Raw genomic sequence first — 27,298 nt, 5'->3', positions numbered from 1 at the left:
ACAAGGGAGAGGGCCTGCTGGCCTTGGCAATCATTGCCTTGTCACCTCACATGCAACAGGCCTAACTCAGATGCACAATCTTCCCTCCAGCCATGCTGAGGATCATCCTTTACCCACTTCCCCAAATTTGCATCTTTGTTGCCTCACTTCCTCTGTGAGCTTCATGCAACCATTGCCTCGTTCAAGGGCTCTTAAATTTAAGCACCTCTCATGCTCTTGCCTTCCTTCTCATGGCCACCCCCTGGCCCTGACACACGTCCCTCAACACTTCTCGCCTGAGCTCCTTATTACAACAGCCTCTGAACAGATGAACCTGAGTCCTTCTCCCCACCTCCATCTGCCCTGCCCACAATAGCTGGAGCACTTTTCCTGGCTCCTGTCTCAGGCCACATCACTCTGTGCCCAGAAGCCTGCACCGGCTCCCCTGACCCTCCCGCTGAGGCCCTGCAAGGCATTTACAATCCACTCCAGCCTGAGATAGCAGCCTTCCTGGCCCTGGCCTCCTCCCTTCCATTAGGAGTAGGCACTACCCTCCCACCTTTCCCCGGCTCTCTATGCCATTTTCTGCCTAGTGACTTTGCTCATGGCAGCTCCTTCTCTGCTATGCCCTGCCCTTTGCCCACACCATCTTCCAGGGCCCAGATGTCCCCCCTTCCATGAAGCTGCTCCAGAGAGCATGATACTGCTTCTCTTATGGGGCTCAGTACATACAGGCCAAAGTCCTGATGCAGCCTCCCTGGTCCCATGTGCTTTGACCACCTGTGGAGATGGACTGGGCTTTGTTGAGAGTGTGCAGTGTGGGTATGTAGGTGAATGCGCATTTAGAATAAATCATGCTTATGGGGCGCCTGGGTGGCTCAGTCAGTTAAGCATCCCATTTCGGCTCGGCTCATGATCTGGCAGTCTGTGAGTTCAAGACCCCCATGTTGGGCTCTATGCTGACAGCTCAGAGCCTGGAGCCAGCTTCAGATTCTGTGTCTCTGTCTCTCTTTGCCTCTCCCCCACTCATGCTCTGTCTCTGTCTCTCTCTCAAAAATAAGTAAACATTAAAATGAATTATGCTTTAATTGAAAGAGGCAGGGCTTTTCATTGTGCCTGCCAAGCACCTGCAGGTGACTCACCTAGGGGCCTTGTAATAACACAGACTCGTAGGCCCTGCCCATGACCTCAGGGCCACAATCCTGAATGGGGAGGAGGCAGGAATTTGTGTTTTTAATCAAGTCCCCTGTGATCCTCACATTTGGGGACTGTGTAAGGGATGTCAATTTTTTAAAATGTTTATTTATTTACATTGAGAGAGAAAGAGCAAGAATGAGTGGGGGCAGAGGCAGACAGGGAGGGGGAAACAGAATTCCAAGCAGGGTCCATGCTGTCAGCACAGAGCCTGATGTAGGGCTCGAACTCACAAACCATGAGATCATAACCTGAGCTGAAAACAAGAGTCACATGCTTAATAGACTGAGCCACCCATCTGCCGCAGGGAAGTCAGTATTAAAACCTTTGGAAAGCAAGAGTTTTAATGAAGGACTCACTACCTCGTCATACGTGTATGTATAAGCAAGTGGCACTGGGGAGGAGAATGAGTACTGACTACGGTTTTAGGCCCTGTGCTAAGATCTTGCCCAATCTCACTACTGCTTGTGACGCAGGCTCCAAAGTCCTTATTCCTGACTCTATAGGAGGAGAAACAGAGGCTGCACCATTGCTCAGCAGAGCAGGGTCTGAACTAAGGGCTGAGGCTGAAGCCCACGCTCAAGCTACTCCACAGTGCTTTCCATTTGTGAACTGGGGTTTTCCTGGGCCAGGCTTCTTTAATTTTCAAGATCAGGCCCCCACCCCTGGTTCGTAGCCGAGCCTATCCTCCCTCAGGACGGCTCTAGAGACTGGGGTTCTGAGGTTCTGAGAGTCTTTCCCAATAGCCCGTGTGGGATTACATGCCTCAATGTAAGATGGATTTTTTCTTTTTTTTTTAATTTTTAAAATGTTTTATTTATTTTTGAGGGGGGGGGGCCTGCGTGAGCAGGGAAGGATCAGAGAGTGAGGGAGATACAGAATCTGAAGCAGGCTCCAGGCTCTGAGTTAGCTGTTAGCATAGAGCCTGATGTGGGGCTCGAACCCATGAACCGTGAGATCATGACCTGAGCCAAAGTCAGACGCTTAACCGACTGAACCACCCAGGAGTCCCAAAGATGGATTTTCAAAGGTGACTCCTTCCACTCTGTCCCTAAACAAGTTTGTCCGTGATGGGGGGAAGCATTGCTGTCATGAATTAGTCTTGAAATAGGCTGAGGGAACAGAAATATGAAGCAGGCAGGATTTGCCCATTTCACCCACAATGAGTGTGGGACCAGGGGATGGGCCCTGGCCCACAATATCTGCCCAGCTTTGAAATGACTACCTCAGATTCGACCACTTCTGAGTGCCACTTTCTTTGTTGAAAAAGAGGGATCAGTAGAATGAATAGAGCTATTGTTGGTCTTTTGTGCCACGGGTAATCTAATGAGTTAACTCTTCATTTGTGGAAAAAAATATGCTTAGAAAATCCCACTTGGAAATGGGAGTTTTCAATTATATTTGCTTTCTGTCATTGAAAAAGTGCCCTGCACATGTAAGGAACAAGTTTGTGTTTCCAAAACACTGTGCAGGAGTGAAACACTATGGCTAAGGGAGTCCCGGGGTTTAAGGTCCAGCTTCTTTGCTGCGGGACTTTTCAGAGCTTTATAAAGTCATTCTCATGGTAAGTTTCTAAGAAGGAGATATAGTTTTTATCATTTCCAAAGTTCATTTGACCATGAGCCTTTTCACAGAATCTTGGGGAGCTAACATCCCCTAGAACACACTTTGCAAAAGCTAGGATTGAAAGTTACTAATAATCAGAATCCCTGCCATGGACAGAATACTTGATAGCTCATCCCAATGGGCTTTCAGATGGATCTCGTTCTATAGGGCTTTCTTGAAGGACAAGGAAAGGGTGATTTGAAGCTGTTTTGTGCTAGGACAAAGCCGGGAGGGGGTATCAAAAGGGGGACTTGGGGCTTCTAGAGAATCTTGAGGGGGACTGGGGACAAAGAGCTTGCTTCACCAGTCCCTGCACTTGGCCCCTGATCTGCCCTGGAGACGAGCCTGCAGCTCCTCTGGAGGCTCCTGTCTTCCCCAGAGCCTACGGGAAGACCCGACTCCCACCCAGCCAGCATGATGCTCCTTCCAGGCACTTCATCCTTCTTGGGACAGGAACATGGCATAGCCGTTGGGGAGGACAGCTTGCCAGGAGGCCCATGGCATGGCTGCCTGGTCAAGGGCTTAGGCCAAGGCTGGCCCTGGGCCACTTGGCCAGATTACAGCTTTTCTTTCCTTCCTTGATTCCACTTAGGATGCTCAGGATTAATGAATATTCCGTTCATTCAAATCGCACCAGAGTGTGCCAACACCACATGCTACCTCTCTGGGAATAAACCTGCTTTTCAAAGGTAATGCTTACCTAATGGTGGGATTCTAGGCCCTGTTACAAAATGGGGAAGGAAATGACTTTGAGCTATGGTGCCTTCTCAGGACACCATGAATGATTCACCATAAATCTGTCCCTATTGACTATCATGCTCTTCCAAGTGCACTATTCCATTGGTGTTTCCAGAAGGAAAATACAATTCTGCTCAGAGTAACAAACCTAATGTTCTGGAAGTATCAGGAGGCCATGGGGGTACCAAGCCATCACTACTTAGTATTCACTCATCTGGGCCCCTGGGATGTGGAGGGAGTAACTCTAAATAATGACCAAAGTTAGCAGGAACTTCACTCTTATCATGCATCAAGTTCCATTCTAAGCACTATGTATGCATTAGCTTGCTTAATCCTCGCAGTAATCCAGTGGAGGAGATGCTATTTTGTCTTCTCCATTTTATGGAAGAGAAAAACATGGATAGAAAGGCCAATGAGGGGCACCTGGGTGGTTTAGTCAGTTAAGCATCTGACTCTTTGTTTCAGCTCAGGTCATGATCTGGTGGTTCATGAGTTTGGGCCCCATATTGGGCTCTGTGCTGACAGTGTGGAGCCTACTTGGAATTCTCTCTCTCTCCCTCTCTTTCTGGCCTCCCACTTATCTCTCTCTCAAATAAAGAAATGAAGAAGAAGAAGAAGGAGGAGGAGGAGGAGGAGGAGGAGGAGGAGGAGGAGGAGTTGGAAAAGGAGAAGGAGAAGAAGAAAGGCCAATGATGTGCCCATGGTTACCTAGCTAAGAAGATGAGCAGCAAGACTTGAACTCAGGCTTCCTGCAAGTGCTCGGCAAGTCCTCTGCAGGGCCACTTTGCCCAGAGCTGAAGGGAAAAGGGATGTCCTGGGCCAAGAGCATCTGGTTCTGCAGACCTGCAGATGCCCTTAGAGGTAGCTGTGCCCATGCTGCTGAAGGCAAAGTACAAACTGGAAGCCATCTGCATTCTTAAAATAGAATCTTGGAGAAATGAATGTATTATCCAAAGGCATGAATCTCAAAGGGCAATGTTCAAGAATCATTATGGGATACTGCTATTAGCCAGAGAGTGTTTCTGAGTGAAGTAATCCCCTAAACAAACTAATTAACAAAAAACAAATAAAATGAAACCAAAAAATAAACAACTACCACAACAAAAGCTACACAGAAAACCACCATGTGAGCAGTCACACTTTTGCCTGTGAATAAAACTGAGTTCTAGAAATAAAGGGAGATAGATATAAAAGGTTTCAAAGTATGGGAGTGATTTTTGGTTTTTCATTTAATGTCAGGTTTCAAAGAAGGAAGAATATGTTTGTCAACCGTTAACACACTCATTCTTTTTAAAACCCATCCAGATGCCTTAATGGGCTCTGTTAGGAGGGGAGGGCCCCCATGACTGTCTCCCTAAGCTCACAGAGAACCCATGGAGGAAAGTGTGGAGCACATGCTCATCAGGCCCCCTCGTGGCCATTACTTCTTCTTGAACACTTGATGGCACACCTGGTCACCGCAGGTCAGCTCCTGCAAGGTTAGAAAGTGGGTGAAGTGACTAGTAAGCCAGGCCTTCCTATGCCCACACCTCCCCACCTCCCTCCCTTCACCACCTCTTGGTGTCTGGGAGTTAGAGTGGTGGGGGAAGCTGGAATAAAGAGGACACTTAGTCATTCTGGGCAAAGTGCATCTCATAGGCCCAATCAGCTGGCATGCCCTGCAGGTAGCAGTAATTTGATTTTGACACTTGAATTGAGCTTGAACAACTATAAAAATGAAAAATGCAAAGAAATTACCCTCTTGGGCGGGATTTTTCCTACTCCCGTGATTAAAGCAACATCTCCTAATTTATAAAAGGCAGTGAAGCCACGAAGGAAAATCTAGTAGAGAGAAGCATTTGGAAGGTGAGGGCCTGGGAATATGCTGGCTGGTGTGGTGTCGCTCCATCCTGGGGGCTTTCTGGCCTCTGGGGATTAGAATGTCGGTTGGTGGCATGACAGGCAATGACAGGGTGGGGGCTGCAGAACTCCTCCCAAGCCTGCCTAGCAGACAAGATGCTGCTTTTCATCTAGACAGAGGGAGCCCCCGGGGCCTTAGCCGCACCTCATGACTCCTTGAAGGGGGAGGGAAAAATATGAGTGTGGGGACGGCCACAAAATTATTGCAGTTGATAATGAATCCATTGTCTTAGCCACGGGGACCATTGGGGATTGTACTACAATTAAAAAAATCCATCATCCAAACCAGAACAGGTAGGGAAAGCCATCAACAGAAAACACGGTGAATGCCTCCCATTTATCACCAGTTGACACTGCCTCCAAAATAAAGATCTCAGGTGAGCCAAAGCCTGACTCTGAAGGGCACCACGGTGACCTGAATACTGACACTGGAGCCAGGCGCTCACTTGACTTCATAGGTGAATGAATGATTGACTGAATGAAGAGCCATTTAACAAATGAGTGACCGAATGCATGAAGCAGTGAAAGATTTTCCCCTACTTGAATGCTGGACACATAAATTGCCTTGAAGATTGAAGACTGAAAAATTAACCTATCCGGACACATAATTCATTTCAGGAGATCAGCAATTGTTCCTACTGCTCTGTTCTAATACCAAGTTTACCTAAAATATTTCAGGATCAAGTGGGTATACCTGTGATGAGAAGCCAATGCCTGTGGTCCATAACGTGGCTCCCAAGCCCACCTGCCCCTGTCTACTCTACTCCCACCGCTCTTCTTCCCTGGGTCACATAATGGTGAGGCCTGGACTTCCCCTCCTTTGGGGCACCTTAATTTTCTGCCTCACATTCCTCTTCACCTGGTCTTTAACAGGTTCCCTGCATTCCTCCTTGGATCTCGGCTTCCTAACTCAGCATTTTGAACTTTCATTTTAATTGCAGCCGTTCACAGAAACAGCTATATAGATTTCTTCCTAGAGTCCCCTGAGCCAGATGGGAATGGCTTTCTGACTATTTGACCACATGCATTTGGCTGGAGCTCAGGGGAGGAGTTCAGGGCCATTTTTCTTGTCAAAGCACCTGGCGAGGTGAACCTGCAGTTTGTGTAAGTGTGTGGAAGGGAGCCGGGCAGACCCTGAGACTCACCAGGTGCAGCTTGTCCCCCTCAACCCACTGCCTCCAACCGCGGTTCTCCTTCTCCCCCTTCTGCACGCACACCAGGACATCGCCTTCCCAGGTGATCAGCGTCTGCAATGACAGGTTCCCAGGCGAATCAAATGTATGGTCTTGATGGGGACCAAACAAGCTTAAACTTGCAGCTGCAGTTCCCGCGGCCATCGCCAGGCTCCTACTTGCCCACAGGGCAGAGCCCTCAGTTTCTGCCAAGCCAAGATCTGCCAGACTCACTTTCCACATATACCTACCATTCCCGCCAAACCAGCATATTGGGGCTGGTTCTTTTTTGTTTAAAGATTCTACTCTCCCATTTTACCATATTGTGAAAACAGCATTTCAAATCAGTGGGGGAAAAGATGATGCATTTGAGTACATAATGATGTATAATTTTTGGAAGGGGAAAATAGCAGAATTTCAACAGATGAGTAACAAACTGGGAAAATAATTGTAACACATATCAAAGACCTGACTTCCATATATATAAAGGGGTCCTGTAAATCACTAAGAAAAAGATCATTAACCTAATGGGAAATTTTAAAAAGGACACAGCCAACAGCTTACAAGGAAAAAAAACTCTAGCAGATGGTTTTTACCAATAAGAAAACATATTCAACCCTACTCATAATAGGAGAAATGCAAATTAAGGCTGGTTTTTTTTTCCAGATACAATTCATCATATGGTCAAAGATCAATGAGTCTGATAACACACTGAGTTGGAGGAAGTGTGGGGAAGCAGGCACCTCCAGAAATGGCTGGTGGGTATAGAAATCGGTATGAGTCCTTTTGCAGGGCAATTTTATATTATCTTTTGAAATGTGACATTGTGTATGCTCTTTGACCTGGAAATTCTGCTTTTGGGAATGTTTCCTACAGAAGCCACATTGGGAGGACTCTCTATTGTAGGGCAATAATACATGCAGAGAAGCTACCTAACTAGCAGGGGGCCACAACAGATGGCTCTGGTGCCATCCTCATCACCCAGAACCAGGAGGGTGGACCTTCCCCTGGTCCTGGGTTTCCTCTAGGAGGCAATGCAGACCGATTACTAGCACAGGGGCAGCAGCAGAGATTGAGAGCTCATGTTGGGCAGCCAGGCTGAGCAGACCAGTAGGTGGAGAAGCCATAAACCTGCTGAATTCCAATAGGCTCAAACTCCTGTTCATGGGGCACCTGGGTGGCTTAATTGGTTGAGCGTCCAACTCTAGATTTCCACTCAGGTCATGATCTCATGGTTCATGAGTTCGAGCCCTGTAATGGGCTCCATACTGACAATGTGGAGTCTGCCTGGGATTTTCTTCCCTCTCTCTTTGCCCCTTCCCTGCTCATCCCTCCTCTGTCTCTCTCTCAAACAACAACAACAACAACAAAGAAACAAAAAACTGTGCACACACTTATGAGTTTTACACTCCCCAACTCCTCTGCCCTCTGTTTTGCCTTTTACTTCTCCTGGTACCTGCTTCAGGACGATTCATACCAGTCCTAGGTGATTCTCCAGGGCCACCCACCTTTGAGCCAAGATTAGGACTGTACATGCACCTCCCGAGACAACAATGTCACTTCCATGCGGGCAGTGGTTTTGTTTCAGTACTGTCCTTTCTCAGGGATGGCCCTGATGCCAGCTGGTTTTCCTCCAAGTATGTGTAATCCGTAGTATGCTTCTATGAACATTATTATGCCAAGGACCAGATGTTTACTTTTCTATCTTGTAAGCCTACTTGGTGACAAACTGACCTGTGTTTCTTTAGTCACTGTCCTTACACATTTAGGTCTATTTTTTGGTACAATTTTCTTTCTACGGATTGATAAGTCTACCTATTTCTAAAATATTTTACCTTGACCATATTATACATTTAATGTACAATTTTATTCCTCCTCATTTTACTCCCCAACACATTGCAGTGTTGTTTGTTACAGCAAAGGACTGGAAGCCTTATAAATTCTGTCAGTGGGTGGCTGGTTAAATATGTGTAATTCATCCATGCTGTGAAGCCCATGAAAGGAGGAGGCAGCTCTCTACTTATGGAGAAGGGCAGTCTCCATAGTGTGTAGTTAAGAAAGCAAGGAGCAGGGCCATGTGCATAAAACAAGGCGGGAGAGCACATGTGTGCATATGCTTGCACATATTCTCTTCAGGGAAGTAGAAGAATCCTTGATAGTGTTTGTCCCTGGGGAAGGAACTGAGAGACTGGGGACCAGGATGGGAAGGAAATTTCACTTTTAACTTTTTAATTTTTTAAAACCCATCTGCACGTATTAATATTCTCTAAAATAATTTAATGATAAAAATTCTCTATGTTTTATAAAGAAAATGTCTCCCTCTTTGGGGCCATCCTAAGCCTTACATCTTTGAGTGTCTTGGAGAAGCTTAATTCACAGGTTGTTCCCTTTGCTCTTCTGGGAGGGGAGATGTTGTCTGGAATATTCCAGAATTCCCTCTCAAATATGTGAGAAAGGAATATTTATTTGTTATTGTTCATCATCAGTCTTGGGACTAAGTTCCCTCCCAAAAGGATGAGAAAGGACTCAAAACATATTCTATTTGGGCAAAGACCTTGTTTTTTCACCATCCTCCTTCAGCCCACATTGTCTTAGACATCATGGACACCTAATACATGTTGATTGAACTAATATCTGTTGCCCCCAATTGACAATAAGCTCCATGAAAGAAGAAGCTACACCAACTGTTCATTTCTGCAACCCCAGACTTGGCATAGTCACCAGCCAGAGAAGGTGCCTGGTAAGCAGTGTTGCATGAATCGGTGATTGAGTAATTTTGCTGAAATGGAATCTTGAGGTAAATCCACATCGGAGAATTAACAAGCATATGTATCCTTCATTGATAATTGTTCTTGGCAATGACTCGGCTGGCCCACCTCCTTCCCTTGGTTTCTCCAGTACCCCTGGAGTGCACACACGGGACCATCAATATGGACACTGGATGGCAACTGTCCATCTACTTGTCTGCTTCCTCAGGAGGCTGTGAGATCTTTCAGGGCAGAAAGGGGTCCAATTCATTACTTTACCAATAGATCCTGACCCAGGCCTCACGTGTAGTAGGGCTTGGCAAACATGTAGAAGGAACAAAAAAGAAAAATGTTGGTGCATGAGGGCCTGTTTTCTGTTGATAAATCTTAGTAGGCAGCAAGATTAACAGTTATTCTGACCCTAAGTAAATTCATTACCAATGAATTATGGTAATACCTACAATAATGGCAACATCTACAATTTTATAGTCTTATTCTTACATGAAACAGTCAACAAGAAGAAAGGAGAGAATGGTTAAATGAACTAAAATTCCACAATTCAACTTGCTTTTAGCTGGTGTGCCTCATCCCTGCATCAGAGGAGGTTTTAAAAGATGCTCAATTGCCTTAGAAGATCTTGAGGCTGAGGAAATGGATATAAGTGAGGAAAACCATTGCTTGCAAGATAAAGGGCGAAGGAGATGTGTTTGCAGTGAATTAAAGAAGGAAATTGGGTCCACACTGCAATTTCCTCTATCTCAGTGTCCAAAGTTAACATCATTAAAAACAGCTCTGTATGGGAAATTAGATAAGGTCCTGTATCGATGTTAGATTTATAGAACTTGATAACTATACTGTGATTACATAAGAGAATACCCTAATTCATAGTAAACACTCAATTATTTAGGGGTAACATATCAGATTGTTCAGAAAAATATATTTATATAATAGCGAGAGAACATGTACAAAAGATAAAGCAAATGGGGCAAGATGTGAACAGTAGGTAACTCTCAGCAAAGAGTATACAGATGTTCTTTTTTACTTTTGTGCAGATTTTCTGTAAATTTGAATCAGTCCCCAAAGGTTATTTTTTTATTTATTTTTTTTCCAAAGGTTATTTTTTTAAAGGACAATAACAGCTATTTAACTTAAGAGGATTAAAGGGCACTGTTACCATGTTTAAACCTTCCCAGTGCACTTACCCTCATGAAAGAGTTATTCTGGCAGTGCCCACCATCCCCTCCTGCAATCCCTGAGGTGGGGACCTCCTATGTTTCCCTTGGGCTCCAGTGGACATCACAATGGCATTATTATTTCTCAGTGCCATCGTCTGTGTCTGCTTTCCCCTGCCCTTACTGTCTGACCCAATTACTTATTGTTTTTGAGATATAATTCATATATAATTTACCCTTTTAAAGTATATAATTGAGTCATTTTTAGTATATTCACAGACAATTCTCATTGTCTCCCAAAGAAACCCCACACCAATTAGCAGCCACCACCCATTCCCTCTGCCAGGGGGCAACCATTTTCTGTGTCTACAGATTTGCCTATAGTGGACATTTCATATAAGTCACACAACATGTGGCCTTCTGTGTCTGACTTCTCTCACCTGGCAGAATGTTTTCCAAGTTCATCCATGTTGCAGCAGGTATCAGGTATCAGTACTTCATTCTTTTCTATGCCTGTGTGCTATTCCATTACATGGCTGTCAATTACTTCTTTTTAATGTACTTTTATTCTGGGTAGCTTGCATTTTTTTTTTTTTATTTTGCTTGTGTATTTTTTAAAGGGGCTTAAATCCTCTCAGAAACAAATCAGAATAGGAATGACCCACATATGCCCCACAGGAATGAAGAAGAGGGTCCCTCAAAGATTTGACCCCACAATCAAAGTGGTGCCACTGTTCCTTCTCTGGGTTGGCACAGCCCTGGGCACATTAGGGCTCTGTTGTGTCTTGCTACAATGCCACTCTACACACATCTCTTCCCAAAACTGTCCAGTGGGGAGATTCTCAGAGGGGCTGATGAGGGTGACCAAGTTGTTGAGAAGTAGAGCCCTGGAGAATAAGAGCATTAGTGCTACAGCAATATACACACACACAGATACATGCAGACAGATACACACACAGACACATGCACGCACACTCATATACTTGCATGTACACATGCACATATGCATACTCAGGCACACACACGTGCACAGACACACGGCTTTGTGTGCACTCAGGCATGTCACCACTTGTGGGTGACATTCACCAGAGAGATAGATTCACTTGCTCCCTGTAGTCCCTTTCCAGCTGAAGGGATCTAGTCAAGTTACAGTGAGTAGGTAGGGCAACTGCTCTGTGTGTGATTCTCATGGGAACAGTCCTTTGCTGGAGACTGGGCACATTCTGTTCTGTCCTGGGCACTTCTCAGCCACCCACAGTCTCGTGTGTGTGTGTGTGTGTGTGTGTGTGTGTGTGTGTGTGTGTGTGTGTAAGCTCCAACTTTTTGTTGTGGGCAGAGCAGAGACAAGAAGTGAGAAAGGGAAATTCTCTCTCTACAGGGCTAAGACCTGTTCCTGGGGAACAGATGGGGCTCCCAGAGGGCGCCCAGAGGAAGGAGAATGGAAGGAGAAGAGGCACAAGAAGAGTAGGTGTTAAGAGACAGAATCCTTTGAGGGTCAGGAAGGTTGCAAGTATGTGACTTATTTCAGGCAGAGTGAGTTCTCGACTATCAAAGGTGATGAAAGAGTGAGTCAGAGACAACAGGGCTGCTTTTCGATAGCCCAAACCCAGAATGGAAAGGTGAGGGAAAATGAATCATTGTGAACAGATCAGGCTGGAACAGCAGAGTGATGCAAAATCCAGAGACAAATTTCCTATCGGTTCTAGTGTCTGAGGAATTGGCCTTCTAGCCACACAGTTCAGAGAAGCCTTGTCGATCCATCAACCCCTCTGGGAGGGATTCTACAAGGGGCTGTTCCAGAGCCCAGAAGCTCAGGCTTTTATGCCAAGACTGCTCTGATAGAAGCATTTCCAAAGTGCTTTTCATTTCCCACTTTTCTTTAGCAAGGAGCACTAAATATAATTCAACCTTGACTTGATGGCTGAGATTATCAATGCTGCAGGACAACTTGATTGAGAAATAAAATGTGTCCTGTGCTCTTGGCTTTAGACTCATCACCAAAGAGTGATGACAGCTTTTTCTCCCCACCCAGGAGAGCAGCCAGAGCTCACATCTCTGGCTTGGGGAGGAAGGGTGAGACTTGTGACTTTGAAGGAGCTTCTGGAAGCACCAGAGAAGAGTGAGACTTTGCAGAGAGTGGGGTTCATGGCAAAAGGAAAGAACAGGATGGAGGGTTCTGCTTCCTTGAGACACTCTGGGGAACTGGCCCACTGCTGGGGGTTGAGGGTGCAAATACCAGTGGATAGGATACTCAGCACAGCCCTCTCTCACTTTGGAGCCAGGGCAAATATCCTGGTGCCTGCATTGGCACAGGGGTGGGGGGAGTGGGTGCTATAAATATTCAAGCTTCCCACTGTATAAATTGCGTGGACCAGGCCAGTGAGTGGTCTGTGGCAACTATGCTAAATGACACACCAGAAATCCTTCTAAGTTTCATGGACTGTGTCATCCATGAAGTTCTTGCACGATGCTAAGATGGAAATAGGGGAATCCTTTAATATGACTGAGATTGCATTTCTCCTCACTCCTGCTTGTGGGGACTGACCAGGTGTAACTGGATTTGGATGACCAAAGACAGGTGCAGTTAGTATGAGGGTGAGCAATGTGGAAATCGACACTGGGGCTATGATTCCACATGGTGTTGCAAAAGGGGACCTGTTGTTCCCTTGCCTTTCCACCCTTTTACCTCCCCACTTCTCCCTATTGCTATCCTTCTCTGCTCTATTTATAAAAGCTCCTCTGGGCAAGAACCTATCTCCTCTGCAGAGTTCCATTCTTAGGCTTTGAGACTTGTGCACTCAGAGTTGTCTGCTCACTTTCAAGGTCCTGCCTATATCCAAGCAGTTCCAGCGGCTGGAAGTCTGGCCTTCTTCTGATGCATGAGGGCTTTCCTCAGTGATGTCCTGTGAGCTAAGGTGATGTTAAGACAGACACCATCAATGAGCCAGAGATTTCTCCAAAAACTAGGACTGGGTGGACCCTGACTTTGTTTAGTCTACTGACCTTTTTTGATTCGTACTTTATTTAAAAAAAAATCAGTTGAGATCCTCCAAAATTGAGGTATTTCATATAAAAATGTGAATTCTCAGTGTCTCTTAAAAAGAAAAACAAAATCTAGCAACACAAGACCCCAGGGCTCCATGGCAATGCGTGGCTGGTGCTGAGTAGGGCTGCCCCTGGGATGAAGCTGTGCTGCCCAGTTTGTGAAATTACTGTCACTCCCTATGATATTCCACCTTGCTGGCCAGGCCCATGTTGGCATAGGAGCTGGCCTGCTAACCCGGATCCTAGATGGGTCGGCAGTCTTTCATCTCTCCTTTCCTTATAAACTTAGTGTAGAAGGCAGCTTGCCTCTTCCTGCTGAACTTCCAATAATTGCTTACTGCCAGCATCATTAAGTCCACTCTGGTCCCCTCTCCTGATCCCTCCCAGGTTGTTTCTGTTATATTTTCAATGTGAAGACAGCCAGCTCCTGCACATAGAATGTATGAGTAGAAACTGCCAGGCCAGGTCCTCACCTTAACAGTCCGATTGTCCAGGCCCTTTGTGTGTTCCTCAAACTCTACTCCAACAGTGAAATCCAGGTCATAGTTGCGGAATGTGCTGTTGGTTTTTGTCTTGAAGTTATCGCCGTTTTGATCAATGATTTTTGTCTGAGTCAGACGTACTGCGATCTTGCGGGTGGCAAAATCAATATCTGTTGGCAAAGGGAGTTGTGGAGGTTATGATGTGCTCAGCCGGACTCATTCATTTCTTTAACAAGGCCAAACATTTAGGACCAGAGGCACAGATCATGAGCAGGCCACATTTCTTTGCTCAAATGGAAAAGAAGAGTTGTCTGACACATGGCCAATTTGGGCAACTCAGTCAATTGTCTGGAAACTTAGGGTCTGTCAGTGCCTCTTCAGGAGCCCTAATAGGAGGGGGAGGTAGCAAGTGGGGCTCACTTCTGAGCTGCAACTCCCAGTGTGTACGTGCATTTGTATACACACACACACACACACATGTATGTACATGCACGCATGTGCGCGCACACGTGTCCGCACACACACATCACTCCACCATAGAAGCTCCATTCTATCTGATATATTGGTTTTCCTCCTAAGAGCTGGTTGAACAAAAGACTTCATGGTTTAAAAGAAAAGGACCACTTAAAAATAACCAGTCTAGATCATGGGTAAAAACGGACCATTTGTTAATGGCCATGGCAGGTAAGGATACATACAAACTTCCATTTTTAAAGCAGACTGAGGATGTACTTAGCTAGGCTGTTCTGCCCCAGCCATGAGCCCCCAGGAAAACTTTAAGTATATTCCAAACACTTAATAAATATGTGTTCAGAGATTTCTTTGGTTATTTTTGAGGAATAGATGAATAATTGTTTATATTTTTACTACCGCAAAAAGTTTAAAACAAAGCAGAGAGGAGAGTACAAGTAACTACACACAACCATCCTCCAGATTCAATAATTACCAAGATTTTGCCACATTTACTCCATTTATATGTTTTCTCTGCCTTGATGTTTTTCCCCATCAAGTTCTATAGCAGTTATTTCAATCCCCAGCTTTACTAAGATACAATTAACAAACAACATTGTGTAACTAAGTTGTACAATGTGATGATTTGATACACGAATGTGTTGCAAAATGTTTAGGAACAATAAGGCAGCTCTTTTTAAAGTTCAGTAAGCATTAGAATTTCCATGAAAACTGAAAACTCCTTCAAAGAGATGACTGAATTCTGGCCCCATACATTCTGACTCTGTTAGGTCTCAGGGCAAGCTGTGGGTTTGCATTTCTGATAAACTCCAAGGTGATGTTCACTATTATCGGTCATTGACCACACTTTGAGTAGTATTGCTATGACAGATGGACAGTTGGTACATAGGCAGTCTTTGTTTCCACACACATTTTTGATTCAAAACAATAGCAATGGATATTTGAAAATTAAGTTTCACCAGAGAGCCTTCCAGTTATCTTTAACTGTATCTTTATTTTAAAACAGGAGTGAAATTATTAGAAAGCATTTTAAAGGAAAACATACTCATTTCTTAGTTATAATTAGTAAGTAAAAGGGAGTATGCCCTTCAGTGGGGTGTTTCATTTACTAAACTCTGGATTTCACAGTATGAAGCTAGGTGTAGAATCAATCTTCTTGCTGACCTCTGGTTTTGTATAAAATATCACCCGAGCCAAAATGTCACTGTCCTGTGGAATATATTTAGAAAGAGAGGATAATTCTAGAACTTGCTTCAAACAAGATTAAGCTCTTAATATCTAGCCAAATCATGTTGACCCTCTTTATGTCTGGAAATTCTCCAGATATTTTTGGATGCTAATCTAAATTTTTAGGGTTTTTGTTTTTTTTTTTTTTCAGAAATTCTACCTGGAAATTTTCAGAAGTGTTGACATTGATAATGACCTCAAGAGTGAAAACAATTCAGATTCACAGTGTTCTTTCTGAGAATCCCAGTCCCATCTCTATGGTAGGTAGGTGATTAAACTTGACACTGTGTGCTGTCTGGTGGGGGATAAATACTATTGAGCCCATGAGAAAGACCAGCAGTTACCAACAGTTCAGGAAGCTCAGGTCAATAGAATTAACATCTCTGCCGGCCATACTTCACACTTTCTGCTGTGCTTCTATAGTAGCCAAGCAGCATAACCTTCATCCTCTCTTCTCATTTCCTTTCCGACCTATTTCCTTCTGGATCTCTTTAGTTACTATCACTCTTCTTCTCCTAAAGGACCATGAAGAGATTGAAGCTGGCTGGTTGGACTTCACTGTGGGCAAACACTTTGACCACAGCTGGGAACTCACAACAGTATCACATCTGCATGGGGAGGGGCCCTGACTGGGCTTTTGGATCTGAAATTGTATAGTCTGCCTTTATCATAAGGGGAAGAATTTCAACTAGCATTAGGCAGCCCAGAAGGTAAAAGGATTAATACCTGTATCCTAAGTTGAAAAGAAAAATAGGTTCAAACTGACATGAGCTGGTGCATGAATGCTACTGCCTTGCTCAAATATTGTTCACGAATATTGTTGAGAACCTGTCATGTCTAAGCATTCACCAATGGGTCTCAAAGCCAGCTGCACATCAGGATCATGTGGGAAGATGTAAAAACTATGTATTTCTGGGTCTTACTTTAGATCCAGAATCTCTGGATACTTTTAGGTCTTGGATTTCCTCATAAGACTATTTGGAGAGACTTCCATGGTTTAAGAAATTTGAAAGCCATGGCTTAAGCACCTACTCCTCAAATCATAGGTGATGACATGGAGGCCGAGAGAGGTTAAGTGACTTGTCTAAGTATATACAGCTGTAGAAGCAATCACAGGGTTTGATAATTGGATGGATATGTGTGGAGGTATCAGGTTGGGAGGAGAAAACAATGGCCTTGAGTTTGGGAATCCAGGTGAGATCCAAAAAGTCAGAGGGAGAATTAATCTTATGGGATACATAGGAGCCAAATTTTAGGTAAGATGATTTGGGGGCTATACTATGTGGACCCTGGGTAATATTTGGGGCCTTAATTAAGACTTGCCTTGAAACCAACCAGGAATAGTGCCCCAGGGTGGAACCTCCCCTGGGAAACCTCACCCAACAAACCCATGAGATAAGTACTGTATTATCTCCCTTTTACCAATGAGGAAACGGGCTCAGAGAAGCTGTGTCACTTTCCCTGGGTTATATAGTGAGGAAGCAATAGAGGTGGAATTTGAACTCAGAATGGCCTGTCTCCAGGATCAGTGCAGTGCTCTATGAGCCTACAGCTCTGGGCTGGCCCATCTTGTCAGGTGAGACCATCCTAGTTTGTGCACTTTCTGTGGCTGCCCAAATACCAGTAACTTCTGGCTGACCCTTCTTTATAATTCCCCTGGAGGTGCAAGGACTTCTGGGTCCAGCTGATGAGACTTCCCTGTTTGGGGCAGTTTATGTTTTCCAGGGCTCTAGTGTACTGTCTTCACCACATCATAATTGTTTTCTGCGCTCAGGGTCCTATCAGAAATTTGAGGTGGGTCAATCACACTCCAACCTCTGGCCATTCTCTGATACCTCACTCAGCTTCAGCTCCATGGCTTATGGAATTGTGCCTGGGGACGTCCAAACCACACAGCCTGGAATGAGGCAGCAGGATGTGGAATGAGACGAAGGCTCTCTCCTCTGCTCTTTGTGCTGTGAACACTTCTAAGCATCTTGGCCAGCATTCGCGGGGCCTGGGCCATCCCACTGTGTTTGCTTCCTAGGTCACTGGGTCATCAAAAACATGTGATCTGTGAGCTACTAAGTTTGAGAAATGAGGAAGTAAAACTTAAGAGAAGCTGGTTTCTACACTGAAGAACTTCACAGTCTTCATTCTAGGAAATAGACTTGGCAACTCCAACAGTGGGGATATAGGATACAGACTTTCCCGGTCTTATATGGCCATAGCCCTGTGCTGTGGTGGGACATCCCACCCAGCTGGTCTGGTGCTCCACACAACATAATACAGAAAACACTAACAAACCCCTTTCTGAGGCATTTATCTCAGTCACCTGGGCCCTGCAATTATGGAACTATCTCCTGTTTAATTTTCACCTTTCAAGGCAACTGCTGGCCTGCTGAGAAAAGACTAAACAGGACCAAGTGTTCAACTATTCCTGTCTTACAAATTAATCCTTCCTTAAAATTGCTAAAAGCGACTGAAGAGTATTCCATATCTAGTCAGTATAAACACACGTTTGTGGCAAGCAGAGGGCTAATATGTCACACTCCAACTCCTGATTCTCTCCTTCTATCCCAGAAGTGGTCTAGTGAGTCAGGTGACATTTGTGTATCCAGCTTCAGTCCCATTGCTGGACCCTTGGGTCCAGATCTGGAAGCAGCAGAGAGCAGTGGCCATAAGTGGAGTTATTAACTGCATCAGGTTGCTTTGAGGATTAATTTTGATGGTGTTTGTGAAGAGTTCTGCCCAGTGGCTGGTGGCTTGTGGTAATGGCCCCATAAATGGTAGCAGCTGCTATCACTGTAATCATCATTATGAAGTCCCTTGATCTCAGAGGGTGGTGTGCTTGGAGTCCTTAGCATTTTTCTAGATACGCCCTGTGCGTTCGCCCCCTAAATCTCTGCCCCTTTTCTCCCAGCTCTCCAAATGTCATAAGACCCAGACCCAGCCTTGCCTTCTCTAAGCACTGTTCTGCTCTTTCCTGCCTCCTTCCTCACCTGCTCCTCAGGCCACACAGCTTTACCCCCAGGCGCACTACCTGATTGTTTCCTCTGAGCTTTTCGTGGGGGTGATTGTTCCTTCCTCCAAAGTCTTACCTCTATGAGGATAAGGACAATGCTATCTTCTTGCTCTCTGTCCCCAAGATAGGGCACAGAGTAGGTGCGCAAGAAATACTTCTGGATTGCTTAATGGGCACCCTAGTTTGGGACAGTGGTTCTCACAGTGAGGTCCCTGGGCCAGCAGCTTCACAGCACCTGGGAATGTCTTACAAATGTAAATTCTAGGGCTTGCAGTAGACCTGGGTGTTGGGCCATGTTTGTTTTTACAAGCCTTCCAAGTGATTCTGTGCATGCTACAGTTCAGAACTACTGGTATAAAACAGTGAGGGTCAAATCCAGGTTTAAATCCAGTCCCAGATTTCCCAGCTATGTGACCTCAATGAAGTCACTTTGCCTTTCTGAGCCTAAGTTATCTCACAGTAAAATGGGAAAAGAATGCTCATCTCATAGGGTTATTTATGTAAGGATTCCATTAAAATGATGATAAAATGCTTTACAAAGTAGCAGTGAGCTTGTGGGTATTCGCCCATTGGCTTCTACCCCTCAACCTTTTCTGTTTAGGTGAAACAGTGGCCAGATCAGCATTCAGTCCAGAGTGAAATATTTGGTTCATATTTATGCATCTCCGCTCCATAGTCCAAGGGCTCTGGACTCTGAAGGAGCAGCCAGAATGGCGGCTCATCTACTCTCTCACTAACATAGGCCTGGCTTGTCACATGGGGATTCTAGCCAGCCTATCCAAAGGTTTGTCTACGTAGACCAGTTTCATCACTGCATAGTTTGGCCAGTGGATAGAAATAACTTTAGCTCTTGCTCTTGAGGTCTATGCTGTTCTAAACCCTGGTCCTGAAACCATAGTTAGGAGATGAGAAAGAAACCCACAGACCAGGTGTTAACCAGGTGAAACAAAGGGGAAGGCTCCAGGCAAAAGGATTAAGGAAGAATTGGGAATTACAGAGAAATTTAGAACAGCAGTGTTCCTCAGAGAGGATGTGGAAATCAAGGCACACGGAATTTACCTGGTGGGTTCAGAATGCCCCAGCTGGGACAGAGCTCCTGACAGCTTGCCTACAAATACATTCTGTTTATCATTCACAACTAAGGCTCCTCTAACAAAAATTACTGCTTGTCCCTAGTTGCCCAGAAAGGCAGACCACAGCTAAAAATGCCTATTGCTGATAGAACTGGTTTGTTCTGGAAACACCATACCCCGTCAATCTTTCTGACCAGTGCTGGAGGAATCTTATCAGGGGCTCTATGCAAATAGAATCAAGCATTGCTGCTTCTCTAGATTGAAAAATGGCTCAGCCTCTTGGCCACCCTTTAGCATTTGCACAGGCTAGTTAATCATGTCACCTCCGCTCCACCCCAGGGAAGGGAGCCAAAGGTTCTGTTGGTGGATTCGTGATATTTCTAATCAAAAGGAAAGGTTTAACTGCAGCTATAGAATATACACACACACACACAGATTATAAAAACACTTCCTCTTTGTACTTTGCAGAGAAAATTATTTTCCTGATATGGTATTTTAACATCAGGGTTATCAAGTATGTTTTATCTGCTTTTCTGGATTAAAGGTATCTTTGAGCCTGATTTATAGCCAGGTGAAATGAATTTCTATCTCAGAGGAAAAGGTCCAAAGGCAAGCTATTTCTGAATAATATATGTGGCTTGTAGCCTCTGCAGAAGAAAACAACACTGTAGTGACTTTATTAAAGCATACTTTCCATAACTGCATTTTGAACAATGCAAGCCATAAAGTTGAAATATGAATATACTACTCACCATTAAAATGCTTTGTAATATGCTTGTGCAAAAAGCTAAAGTTGCAGGCTAAAAGGGCAGGCACTCTTTGTAAATTAAAGAGAGAGATGCACACATATTCATCATAAGAAATCTGAGACCCATTTCAAGTGCAGCTTCGATGGGCTTCAAACCTGGACTTTATCCCCAGATCATCAGCCCTCTTGGGCAACTGTGAGGAGCAGAGTGCAAGAGGATTCTTCTCTGCATCTTCATACCATTTCGTCCTCCAGATAACACATTTAGAGAGAAACTGCGCTGGCCCCCTGCCTGCCTCCTCCTTTCTCTCATGGGCATCTCCAAATACGTTTAAAACCTTTCCTAGCCAGCAGAGGCAGGCTGGAGAACTTGGGATGCTTCCTCCTCCCCTTGCATGAGTTTATCTCCCCACTCGTAATCTAGTACTCCCCACTGGGATGGCGGCAGGGTGGAGGGGCTGCCATTACAACCTAGGAGAGAAGGGGGGTCTCGCTCTCCTAGGGGAAGATGCTAGGAAGGGGCTGAACTTATCTTCATTGGGGCTTTTCTACCCCCCATCACTTTCTCTGTCTAAAAGTCCAAGCAGACTTTGGTTTAAGTAAAGGCTTTGGCAAGGTGTATAACTTCTTTGACTTGTGACCACCAGCAGAAATCCAAATTTTGTGAAACTAACTCTTTGGGTCATCAGACATTTTTTTTTCTTTTTCTCTTTCCCTCTCCCTCATTTGCTAATTGGTTCCTACCCAGGGACTCTGAGTGACTCTTGGAATGTTTCTGAGGGTTCTGACTGTCTGCCGGTCAGTTCCTCCTCCTCTACCCCCATGCTTAGTACCTGTAACTAGAACAGTGTCATGGAAAGAGCTTGAGTGATGAAGCCAGGTAGACTGGGATCCTGTCTGAGCAACATCATTTCCTAACCTGGGAAGGTCCTTTCACTTCTCTGGGCTTCAGTTTCCTCACTCCATGAAATGGAAAACATTCCTTTCATCTTGATCCCTGACTATACCCTGAGCTCTAGATCTTGTGCCAACGTGCCAATTTTAATACTCCAGCTGGATGTGTTACAGGCATGTGAAATTAAAATATGTGAAACAGAACTCTTAGAATATTCTGCCCTGCCCAGCACCCCTCTCCAAACTCATTCCTCCCCATGTATTCTCTACTTCAGCCTATGGGATCAGCATCTTCCCAATGTTCATCCCTAAGCCTGGGGTTATCTTCATTTACCCCATACCCTCTGGTTTCATATTCCTCTAAAAGCCCTGTTGGCTTTATCTCCAAAATGTATGTTGAACCTGTTCTCTCTTCTTCAGACCCCTGAGGACTCCTAGCCCAAGCCACCATTACTTCTTGCTTGAACAACACAGTGGCCTCCTAGGATGGACCTTCGTGTGTCTAGTCTTGCCTTCCAGTGATTCATTCTCTAAACTGTAGCCACAGTGATCTTAAAGAATACAAATAAAATAGATTCTCCTCCATCACAAGGGCCAAACTTTCCCTTGTTTGCCACTTCCCAACACATCAACCTTTGTGTTTCTTGAACACACCCAGAACCTCTGCACTTGCTGTCTCCTGTACCTGGGACACTGCTTCTCAACATTCAAACCTTGGCTCACCTGTCAGCAACTCAGACAGCCTTCCCTGAGCACCCATCACTCTTCACCCAATAAGTCATTTTTAGTTTTCTTTAAAGCACATACCACTATCTTATTGATTTTATCTCACTGCCACCAGTGCATACACTCCTTGAGTGAGAGGGATTTGTCACCTTACTTACCACCATGTTACTGGTACGTAGTGCATTTCTTGCCATGTCATGGGTGCTCAATGCATTTGTTGAATCTGAATAAATTACATGAAATAATATATATAGGTTCTAGAATGATGCTTATCATGGCATGTGCTCACCTCTAATGGTAGACTGTGGCTCTTAAACAGTTAGGACAGGATTTTGAACATTGTGGGTATTCAGGAAACCTTTCCTGGCAGAGACCACTCAGGTAGGAGCTGCCTGACTTCAGTCTCTAGGCTTACCTCCTTTCTGGTTGAATTTTCCAGAGACCCACTAGGGCTTTTTGCAGTGGCCTCTACTCTTTTAAATATGTGCATATTAATTTAAATTAAAAGATGGTCTTCATAGGAGATGGACCCCTCCTTCCTTTCCAAATAAAGAGGAGAACTGATTTTCCCAACATTTACAATTGGTGGACTAAATATTTCCTAGATGTCTAAATTGAACATTAACTGAGCAGTTTTAGGATACAAGCCTTCCATTACATGTCCACATCTTCACTGATTTACATGATGGTTCACTGAGTACATGAAGGTGTTTCATTTTCCAGGCTCCCTCCTGCCCTGTCACCACCCAGTCACCAAATTTAGTCTATTTCCCACCTTGGACATCCCCTTGTCTACCTTCTTGGCACTGCTCTTACCATCTTCCCAGGGCCATTGCAATAACCTCTTCAGTTCTTTGACAGTTCTGCAGATCTATTCACCCCTGGCTGTCACAGTGAGCATGGGTGGTTTCTCTCTCCTCTGTAGACAATTCCTCTTCTTGTAGAATGAAGTCCACATGTGGCAGCACACTCCATTTGAGATCTGACCTGTCACCTTTCTGACTTTTTTTCATCACCTCCTTGCACTTCACCCTCTCACAATACAACTTTTTCTCTGCCCACACCACATTCTTACTGGCTTGGCCTTTACACATGCCCGAAGAGCAATGACTGACTACGTTTCTGTGTGAAGCAATTCTCTCCTTCCTTCAAAACCCCACCCAGGATTTAGGAAGCCTTCAATGACATGTGTATAGTAGCTCTACTCACCACCCACACACATATCTTGCTATGGGCCCAAGGAATGGAATCACTCACTGTCCCATGGGGGATAGATTGCATTTTTTTTAAATGGCTGCAACAATACCTCTCAACCTTCATGCTATTCTTACCATATGGCTTTGACATTCCTCCCACTGAGAGATGGGTCTATATACTCTTACCTTGAAGATAGGTAGGCTCATGACTATTTCAACCAGTAGAATACAATGGAAGTAATGCTTTATGATTTATGAGCCTGGATCATAAGAGGCCATTCATCTTTCACTTCCTCTCTCTTTGGATACACCAAGCATGCTGTAAGGAGACCCAGGCCACATGGGGACACCACATGTAGATATTGACAGCCCAGCTGAGGCCTCAGCTGCCTGCCAGTACCTACTGCCAGACACAGAAGTGGGGAAGCCTTTGAAATAGTTCCAGCTTCAGTTACTGTCCACCTGCAACTGAATGAGAGCCTCCTAGCAAGAGCCTAGCAGGGGCCTAGCAGGTGAACCTGGTCAGCCCCCAGAACCACAAGAGACATTAATAAAATGACTGTAGTTGTTTTAAGCCACTATGTTTTGGGGGTGATTAGTCACACTGCAGCAGAAAACAGGAACACCATTTGTGCAAAGCTATAACTCGACTGACTATACAGTTTGAGTTCCTTGAAAGCAGAGACTCTGTTTGGTCTTAGATGGCATAGTCTCTGGCTTCCATGGGGCATGTCTGAACTGTGGTAGAAAAGCCAAATGATTCCCCATGTCTGTACAGTACTGGCCTCACTCCTTGGTAGTGAACAGACTCCCCACCAGCATTTGCACAATGCTGGAACTTCAGTTTTAGACATGCCCTCCTCAGGCTCCCCTTTAAATTAAAAACCACTCCCCCCATTCCCTGATACTCTGATCCATGCAGCAGGAGAACCTCAGAAAACTACAGACTCCTCAGGGTGAAAGGGTTTACTAGCTACTTTCCTTGCTATCAAGAAAGTCTAGGGCCTCAAGACACACCAGGTGTCTAAGAAGGCAGGAGAGGAGGTACCACTGACCCTTGGCACTCACTCTCTGAACATTTAGTAACTGTGATAATTTGGGCTAAAACTAAAGGTTACTGTGACATGTGACACTCCTGAAGCTGGCAGCTGAGTCATGTGGGAAGGCTGATGTGTAGAGTGAGTCACTGGCTAGTGACAAAACCAGGTTGTCACCCAGACCCACGTCTCAACAGGAGTCTCTTTCCCTTCTGAGCCAGCCACCAGTCCCCCAGAGAAAGCCACCTCCTTGGTGTGAGGGATTAAAGTGTAAGAAAGTGACGGTTCTTTAGCAGGAAATGGAGTTATACTTAGTGATATTTCCATATCTGGGGATTTGCAGGGATCTCTACAGATGCTCTTCCCAAATGCCAAGGGTTGAATGCTCTAAAGGGCAAAGAAGGCAAGCTTCCTGACTTGTAAATGTTGGGAAAGCAACCCCTGTCCTACAGGGTGGGTGTGGAGGAAATTGTACAGATCTGCTGGGTTGCTTTTAGCAGATTAAATTGTGGAGGCAGTCCCACTCAGCTGTTTCCAGGGGATGGCAATAGGAGGGCTTGCCTCTTACCTGAAGCCTGGCGAGGGGGCATCAGGGACCAGTCTGCACAACTGAAAACTGAACTGAGGCCTAGTTTTATACCTGAAGTCACACAGGACTCTTATTATTTAAGAAAATGCAGCAAAGGACACAAAATTGCTTTCTGATTATATTCCCTGAGTCTGGCTTGTTCAGTACAGGCTGAGAGCTTGAAACTGCCAAACAGCCAATGGCTAGTACTATTATTCCTATTTGGCAGATGAGGAAGCTGGTTCTGCAAGGTTAAAAAATTGGTCAGGGTTAGAGAACAAGCCTTATGTGGGCTGGCCCCTCTGTTTTGGTTTCCTCACCTGCATGATCTTCTTCAGAATTATACCTCCGAGTTAAGCTCCAGATCATCTGTCCATATGTAGAATTAGTCTTCCATTTTTTATTTCTTTTAATTTTTAGGTTTATTAATTTATTTTGAAAGAGTGAGTGAGCTGGGGAGGGGCAGAAAGAGAAAGGGAGAGAGAAAATCCCAAACAAGTTCTGCACTGTCAGCAGAGCCTGATGTGAGCTCAAACTCATGAAAAATGAGATCATGATCTGAACCAAAACCAAGAGTTGGATGCTTAAACAACTGAGCCACTGAAGTGCCCCTAAGTCTTCCATTTCTATTGTTCATTCAGGGCACTAACCTTAGTGCAACGAGTTTGGGGCTCTGGAAGGTGGATTTGTGCTTCCTCTCCCCCAACCCCCCATGTATTTGATGTAAAATTCTGAGAGCCAGGAGGGAAAAGACAGCTATTCTGTATTGGAAACATGTCTAAAATACATGGAGAAAACTCCAGTCTCTATACATCACACAATATGTCAGCTCTCCGTCTTCACCGACAGAGTAGAAATGTTCATCAATGGGGTGGGCACCAGGGTGGCTCAGTCAGTTAAGCGTCCAACTTCAGCTCAGGTCATGATCTCATGGCTTGTGGGTTTGAGCCCCACATTGGGGTCTATGCTGACAGCTCAGAGCCTGGAGCTGCTTCAGATTCTGTGTCTCCCCCTCTCTTTGTCCCTTGCTCTGCTCTCTCTCTCCCTCTCAAAAATAAATAAATGTTAAAAAAATATATAACAAAATTAAAAAAAAAAAGAAATGTTTATTAAACTAGAAGTTAATTGCACAGAAAATTCCACAATTCCCATTCTTGGTGAGACTTCCCATCATCATACCCAAATTATTGGACATCTGACCCCACGTGCAGCCCCAGCAGTGGGGAAATTCCAACCAGGAGCTCCTTATGTGGAGAGTTCTAAAGCTGGAAAAGGTGATGAGGAAGCTGTTGCAGGCTGTTGCCTGAAAGAAGCACAGGCAGCCAAAGCTTCCTGCCCAGGGCCTGGCCCATGGCAGCTGCTCCACACAGTGAGTTCCTCCTTCACATTTCAAATTATTTCTGTCAGCCCATGAGAGATTCCACAAGAGAGTCAACTCAGGACTCACAAAGATCAGGCTCTTGGCCTGAAGTCCAGTTCCAAAGCCAGACAATCAGCAAGTTGTTTGATTTGTATGCCAAAAGCCACCGCTAGCCTTCTATGGGTCTCACATTCTCTAGAATAACAAATTTAGCCACTCCTTGTCTGCTTCCCCACTATAAGCCTGGCACAAGAGCAATGCAAGGGTCATTCATGGATAATGTCAGGTCTAACTGGCTACCTAAGAGATGGTGATCCAAAGTGGGGGAGCTACTGCATTATCTTGTCAAGTTTGGTTTTACTCCATGTGTGCATGTATGTGCATATGTGAACCCCACATTCATGTACCTTTTCTGTGTGCCATGTATTATGCTAAGGACATTCCAGACATAATCTCATTTACTATTATTCCCAATTTACAGATGAGGAATCTGAGTTTCAGAATTTCTATGATGTACCTATTATTACATAGCTAGCAAATAAGGAGCAAGGCTTACATACAGATCTGTTGAACTCCATAATGGTACTGTCTGGAGGGCTGGATTATAGTTCTCCCAAAGATCCCCTCCCTCTTCCATCCTTTCCGTCTCCCTTACCTAGGGCTTTCATGTAGCCTTCAAAGTTCTCATTACTCTCCATCTCCCAGGTGCCATTCTGGTCCCTTGTCATGGTGATAGCCTCTGGTTCAATGTGGATGAATGTTGAAAGTCAAGGAGCAGGCTTCAGGGAGAACATGTTGAAATAAGCTACTTTTATAGCCTACTGACTAGGTTTATGGCTTTGAGATAACTGGTTCAAAGATCATAAGCACAACCTAAAAAAACTTTCCTTTCCTTTGCAAAGTTCAGCAGGACTATGAGCAATCCATGCTCAAAGTCCATTGTGGCCACACGGGTGTCCCA

At 44.9% G+C, this 27,298-nt stretch overlaps 1 protein-coding gene across 1 annotated transcript; it reads right to left on the bottom strand.

Moving 5' to 3' along the window:
- Positions 1–4,727: 4,727 nt before the first annotated feature.
- Positions 4,728–27,090, bottom strand: RBP2 (retinol binding protein 2). The gene is made up of 4 exons (XM_039218198.1): positions 26,993–27,090; positions 14,025–14,203; positions 6,561–6,662; positions 4,728–4,987 (listed from the first exon to the last, which is right to left on the bottom strand). The coding sequence occupies exons 1-4, from the start codon at positions 27,063–27,065 to the stop codon at positions 4,937–4,939; spliced, it is 405 nt and encodes a 134-aa protein (XP_039074129.1). The 5' UTR covers positions 27,066–27,090; the 3' UTR covers positions 4,728–4,936.
- Between the last annotated feature and the right edge of the window lie 208 nt (positions 27,091–27,298).

The sequence above is a fragment of the Hyaena hyaena genome, unplaced genomic scaffold (genome assembly GCF_003009895.1).
Source record: "Hyaena hyaena isolate Hyena2069 unplaced genomic scaffold, ASM300989v1 scaffold_745, whole genome shotgun sequence".
NCBI classification, from domain to species: domain Eukaryota; kingdom Metazoa; phylum Chordata; class Mammalia; order Carnivora; family Hyaenidae; genus Hyaena; species Hyaena hyaena.
The sequence above is the reverse complement of the archived record's forward strand: the minus strand, read 5'-3'. Positions and strand labels throughout refer to the sequence as shown.

Coding starts and splice junctions, on each gene's coding strand:
- RBP2 (XM_039218198.1), bottom strand. CDS start 27,065: ATGACAAGGGACCAGAATGGCACCTGGGAGATGGAGAGTAATGAGAAC. Junction 14,204..26,992: donor AGGCTACATGAAAGCCCTAG/GTAAGGGAGACG, acceptor CTTTGCCAACAG/ATATTGATTTTGCCACCCGC. Junction 6,663..14,024: donor TGGACAATCGGACTGTTAAG/GTGAGGACCTGG, acceptor CTGTCATTGCAG/ACGCTGATCACCTGGGAAGG.